Genomic DNA, 6,437 nt, shown 5'->3' on the forward strand with positions numbered 1-6,437 from the left:
TCCTACGTGCTTCCTCTTCTCATCTGACACTTCCGCCTCAGGAGACATAAAGGGCAGGATTTCCTAATGATTAGAGATTGATAGATTGATTGCACTGCATCCCCGCTCACCAATAAAGATTGAACTGCGTCCCAGCTCAGCCATGAGTCCCTGGTCGTCTGTCTCCCGCCCGCGAAGCCAGCCCGGCACCTGAAGGAGAAAGCGTGTGCGCGGGGAAGTGTCAGGCTGGCATCTAGCCAGTGGGATTAACCCAGGGCCCTGTAGGCAGGGCGGGTCCCAGGGAAAGCCGTGATTACGGAAACAGACCACAGTGTCAACGAACGTGATGATCAAAACAGAAGGTCTTAGAAGCGGAATCAGAAGCAGACCGACATCACGCAGCTGCCCGGCTGCCCGGCCACTTTTGCCGGGTGCTGACCCTTGACTACTGTCCCGGGCTTCTGTCCCTGGGCCTAGCTGGGGTGCTGGGGTGCTCAGGGGGCCTGTGACTCGGCCACCGGAATCTGGGGGTCCCAGGGGGTCTACAGGGCAGGTGAGGGGCCCTGAGGAGGCCAGAGCCCGCCCACCACACCCTGCCCGCCTCACCCACCACACTTCTGCCTCCCAGGGGGTTCCCAGCTCTGAGTCTGGGGGAGAGCCTCGCCTCGCCTCGCCTCGCCCTGCGCCTGGGGTGGGCGGCTGCAGGCCACGCCTGGGCTTCTGAGGGGTGCGGCCTCACCTGTGTGACCCAGTGTCACCACAGCGGCTGAGGGAGCAGGGAGCCAGGGCTGGTCAGAGGGCCGTGGAGGCCCCAGGCAGGGCCATGTCCCTGGGCTGAGCTCTGCCCCCCGGGGGTGGGGAATGGGGGGAGGAGAAGCCACTGGGGGGAGGGGAGCCCTGGCTATGGGCATCCATATGCAGCCCCGCCCCGCACAACCCACATTTGATTCGATTATTCACAGCAAGCTGTTTGTCAAGCGTCTCCATTTGAATAATGTCCACGGCTTCTGCCCTGAAACTCAGTCTCGGAGCGTGTGGTGATGTATTTTTGCAATAAAAATATCAAGTCCATTTAAACAATTACTTTTTAAGATGCTGTCCGTCCCCTGGGTCATCTCTGATCAGAGCGCGGAGGGGTGATGGGGGCTGGCCGCAGGCCGCCACTCACTCACGGGGACTCTAGGTGACAGGCTGAGTGACAGCAGGGACAGCAGGGACAGACACCCAGGAACAGCCTGCTCCAGCCTGCTGGGCAAGGGTCTGATGGCACCACAGCTGTGCAGGCATTTCTGGAAATGGGGTCCTGACCCCCCGTCCGGCCAGGTGTCAGCCGAGCTGGCGGCTGATGGCATCAGGGTGGTGAGAGCCCCAGCCTGAAGAAAGCACACAGCTGGTGGGGGAGAGTGGGTGTGGGGGGCGAGCTAGGGCAGGACCCCTACCCCCAGGTTTGTTCTCAGCTGAGCCTTGTATGTGTCATGACCCCACCTGCATCAGGTGTGCTGGGCCATGACCCCACCTGCACCAGGTGTGCTGGGCCATGACCCCACCTGCACCAGGTGTGCTGGGCCATTTTCCTCAGGTGTGCTGGGTCAGCAGGCCATCCTGGGTGCCGGGTGTAAAAGGTGCTGTGTGCAAACATGGGTTTTGAGCTAAGGTGTGGCCTACCTCTTCCAGCAGCTGGGGGGCGGGTCTGGGGCCGTGACACTGTAGTCACCATGCAGGACTGACACCCCCTCCTTGGAGCTCTGGGTGGGGACAGATAGCTGAACAACAACCCTGCCTTCTTCCACGTCCCGGCTGGCTGGCTCAGGGTCCCCCTGCCCACGGCAGACCTGTGTCATGTCACAGAACATACCCGGGCTGGATGGTCCTGAGCCCGGTGCCTGTCCTCTGCAGAGTTGCGAGCCCTCTGGGGCAGGTGGGTCCGGGGCACCCTGCATCCCGGGGGGCTGGGTGGCGGCTGTGTGTGCGCCGTGGGGAGGAGCCTGGGGCCCTGCCCTGGGAGTGTTGGCCACCCGTCCCCAAGGGACAAGGACGGAAGCTCAGAGGCAGGTCACCACAGCCTGGTCCACCACAGTGAACTCGAGATGAGCCAGCCAGAGCCTGGGCAGGGGCTGTGCCCAACCCGTGCCAGGTTCCCCAGCCTGCAGCCCCGACCGGGTGCCAGCTGTGCCTTGTCTGCCCTTCCCACCACTGAGCTGTCTCTGCCGTCTCCCACAGCATCTCCTGACTTCTCTGATGGTGTCTCCTTGTATGAGAGACAGAGACAGGGAGGCCAGAGCACCGCTCAGCTCAGGCATGAGCAGGTGACTGAATCTGGGCCTCAGGGACTGGCAGGAATGTCGGAGCTCTGGCAGCCCCAGCCGGCTCCGGCCTTTCTGGTTGTGACACTAGTGACACCGCGTCCTCTCCTGCTCTCTCTGCCGCGCTAAGGACTGTCCACCCCCAGCGGGCCATGGCCTGCAGAGCCGCCGTTATGGTGACACGTGGGGCCTCGCCCCACTGTGCTCATGCCCAGCCTGTGCTGTCCCTGCTGCCAGTCTGCAGGGCACCGATCATCTCCGGGTCCTGGGGAAAGAGGCCTGTCCTCACAGGCTGCTGTCCAGGGAGCCTGCAGCCATGCCTGAGACCTCACCTCCTCCCAGCGTCTCCTGGTGTCTCTCAGCATCTCCTGGCATCTCTCAGCATCTCCTGGTGTCTCTCAGCATCTTCTGGTGTCTCTCAGCATCTCCTGGTGTCTCTCAGCATCTCCTGGCGTCTCTCAGCATCTCCTGGTGTCTCTCAGCATCTCTCAGCATCTCCTGGTGTCTCTCAGCATCTCCTGGTGTCTCTCAGCATCTCTTGGCATCTCTCAGCATCTCCTGGCGTCTCTCAGCATCTCCTGGTGTCTCTCAGCATCTCCTGGCATCTCTCAGCATCTCCTGGTGTCTCTCAGCATCTCCTAGTGTCTCTCAGCATCTCTCAGCATCTCCTGGTGTCTCTCAGCATCTCCTGGCATCTCTCAGCATCTCCTGGCGTCTCTCAGCATCTCCTGGTGTCTCTCAGCATTTCCTGGTGTCTCTCAGCATCTCCTGGCGTCTCTCAGCATCTCCTGGCGTCTCTCAGCATCTCCTGGCATCTCTCAGCATCTCCTGGCGTCTCTCAGCATCTCCTGGTGTCTCTCAGCGTCTCCTGGCATCTCTCAGCATCTCCGGGTGTCTCTCAGCATCTCCTGGCGTCTCTCAGCATCTCCTGGTGTCTCTCAGCATTTTCTGGTGTCTCTCAGCGACTCCTGGCATCTCTCAGCATCTCCTGGCATCTCTCAGCATCTCCTGGTGTCTCTCAGCATCTTCTGGTGTCTCTCAGCATCTCCTGGTGTCTCTCAGCATCTCCTGGCGTCTCTCAGCATCTCCTGGTGTCTCTCAGCATCTCCTGGTATCTCTCAGCATCTCTCAGCATCTCCTGGTGTCTCTCAGCATCTCCTGGTGTCTCTCAGCATCTCTTGGCATCTCTCAGCATCTCCTGGTGTCTCTCAGCATCTCCTGGTGTCTCTCAGCATCTCCTGGCATCTCTCAGCATCTCCTGGTGTCTCTCAGCATCTCCTAGTGTCTCTCAGCATCTCTCAGCATCTCCTGGTGTCTCTCAGCATCTCCTGGCATCTCTCAGCATCTCCTGGCGTCTCTCAGCATCTCCTGGTGTCTCTCAGCATTTCCTGGTGTCTCTCAGCATCTCCTGGCGTCTCTCAGCATCTCCTGGCATCTCTCAGCATCTCCTGGCATCTCTCAGCATCTCCTGGTGTCTCTCAGCGTCTCCTGGCATCTCTCAGCATCTCCGGGTGTCTCTCAGCATCTCCTGGCGTCTCTCAGCATCTCCTGGTGTCTCTCAGCATTTTCTGGTGTCTCTCAGCGACTCCTGGCGTCTCTCAGCATCTCCTGGCATCTCTCAGCATCTCCTGGTGTCTCTCAGCATCTCCTGGTGTCTCTCAGCATCTCCTGGTGTCTCTCAGCATCTCCTGGTGTCTCTCAGCATCTTCTGGTGTCTCTCAGCATCTCCTGGTGTCTCTCAGCATCTCCTGGCATCTCTCAGCATCTCCTGGTGTCTCTCAGTGTCTCCTGGCATCTCTCAGCATCTCCTGGCATAACCCGGCATCTCCTGGTGTCTCTTAGCATCTCCTGGAATCCCCCAATGTCTCCTGGCATCTCTCCTCCTGGCGTGGGGCCACTCTTGCCCCTCTTGCCCTGTGTCCTCCCGTTCTTGGCCTTCCCTGAGCTGACTGAGACCTCAGGTCCGCAGGACTGACCCTGGGGTGAGGGCATGAGGGGAGGACCCACCACTGCCATTGCCATGCCTCCCTCAACGGTGGGTGCTTCCCTGCCCTTCAGCAGATGCCCGTCTCCCTTCTCCTCAGTGCACCCAGCCGGGCCCAGCTGGAGTTTTCTTTGAATCAGGTGCATTCACGGGGCTTCCCCTCTTCCCCCTCATGGGGCTTCTGACACCTGGAGATGCCATGTTCGGCAGACGCGGAAGCTGCCTGGCATCGTAGCAGACATCTGAGAGCCTCTCACGTCTCCCCGCACCCCTGGGACACAGCTCTGTGTGAAGAGGGCTTCTTGGTATTCTCCACACGCTGCCGAGTGTGTTTGCTGATATTCTAGCCATGTGTTGGGCTGATAAAATTATTTTATCGCAGAAACAGATTTATAGCTTCTCTAAGTGTTGGGATAGGGGCCAGGTAATGGTGCACCTGGTTAAAGGCATATATTACAGTGCACAAGGACCCGGGTTCAAGTCCCTGGTCTCCACCTGCAGGAGGAAAGCTTCACGAGTGGTGAAACAGGGCTGCAGGTGTCTCTCTGTCTCTCTCCCTCTCTATCTCCTCCTCCCCTCTCGGTTTCTCTCTGTCTCTAGCCAAAGAAAAAAGATAAAAAATAAAAGAAGAGATAGTCTAGGGAAATAAAAACTAAGGAAAACACTGGGGGAAAAGTGTCAGGTGTAGCGTGGTCTCAGCACAGCATGACCCCCACAGTCTGGGTCCCAGATGTCCCACAGTGACCCCCCAAGCCACCAACCACCCTCCCTGCTGCTCATGTGCACATGGGTGAGCCAGCGTGTCTGTGTTCTCCTCTGACTTGCTGCCCTCAGCAGCCCCCAGTCAGCAGCCCCCCGTCAGCAGCCCCCAGTCAGCATCCCCCAGTCAGCAGCCCCCCAGTCAGCAGCCCCCAGTCAGCATCCCCCCAGTCAGCAGCCCCCAGTCAGCATCCCCCCAGTCAGCAGCCCCCAGTCAGCAGTCCCCAGTCAGCATCCCCCCAGTCAGCAGCCCCCAGTCAGCATCCCCCCAGTCAGCAGCCCCCAGTCAGCATCCCCCCAGTCAGCAGCCCCCAGTCAGCATCCCCCCAGTCAGCAGCCCCCAGTCAGCATCCCCCCAGTCAGCAGCCCCCCGTCAGCAGCCCCCCGTCAGCAGCCCCCCGTCAGCAGCCCCCAGTCAGCAGGCCCCTGTCAGCAGCCCCCAGTCAGCAGCCCCCCGTCAGCAGCCCCCAGTCAGAAGCCCCCCAGTCAGCAGCCCCCTGTCAGCAGCCCCCAGTCAGCAGCCCCCTGTCAGCAGCCCCCAGTCAGCAGCCCCCAGTCAGCAGCCCCCCATCAGCATCCCCCGTCAGCAGCCCCCCGTCAGCAGCCCCCCGTCAGCAGCCCCCCATCAGCAGCCCCCCGTCAGCAGCCCCCAGTCAGCAGCCCCCCGTCAGCAGCCCCCCGTCAGCAGCCCCCCATCAGCAGCCCCCAGTCAGCAGCCCCCCGTCAGCAGCCCCCCGTCAGCAGCCCCCAGTCAGCAGCCCCCCAGTCAGCAGCCCCCGGTCAGCAGCCCCCAGTCAGCAGCCCCCAGTCAGCAGCCCCCCCCCCATACACTTGGTGACTGAACCACCTACCTCCCTGGACTAATTTTCAACATTTTTACACAGAGCTCTGCTGGTCTTCCTTGGTCTTCCACCAGTGCCTGTCCACTGGTGTCTGTCCACCAGCATCTGTCCACCAGCGTCTGTCCATCAGTGTCTGTCCACTGGTGTCTGTCTACCAGCATCTGTCCATCGATGTCTGTCCACTGGCATCTGTCCATTGGCATCTATCCAATGGCATCTGTCTACCAGCGTCTGTCCACCAGCATCTGTCCACCAGCGTCTGTCCATCGGTGTCTGTCCACTGGGTCTGTCCACTGGCATCTGTCCACTGGCATCTGTCCATTGGCATCTATCCAATGGCATCTGTCTACCAGCATCTGTCCACCAGCGTCTGTCCACCAGCATCTGTCCACCAGCGTCTGTCCATCGGTGTCTGTCCACTGGGTCTGTCCACCAGCATCAGTCCACCAGCGTCTATCCACCAGTGTCTGTCCACTGGGCCTGTCCACTGGCATCTGTCCACCAGCGTCTGTCCACCAGCGTCTGTCCACCAGTGTCTGTCCACCAGCTTCTGTCCACCAGTGTCTGTCC

The 6,437-nt window shown here is 60.4% G+C and overlaps 1 protein-coding gene across 1 annotated transcript in view; it reads left to right on the top strand.

Annotated features, from left to right (window-relative positions):
* The window catches only part of LOC132532865 (uncharacterized), a 13,709-nt gene extending 7,842 nt beyond the window's left edge, over window positions 1-5,867 (top strand). The window contains exon 2 of the mRNA XM_060172250.1: window positions 5,101-5,867. Coding sequence (XP_060028233.1) covers window positions 5,101-5,867 — 767 coding nt within the window. The remainder of the gene's footprint in view (window positions 1-5,100) is intronic.
* The last annotated feature ends 570 nt before the right edge of the window (window positions 5,868-6,437 follow it).

Source organism: Erinaceus europaeus, chromosome 14, assembly GCF_950295315.1.
Source record: "Erinaceus europaeus chromosome 14, mEriEur2.1, whole genome shotgun sequence".
Taxonomy (NCBI): domain Eukaryota; kingdom Metazoa; phylum Chordata; class Mammalia; order Eulipotyphla; family Erinaceidae; genus Erinaceus; species Erinaceus europaeus.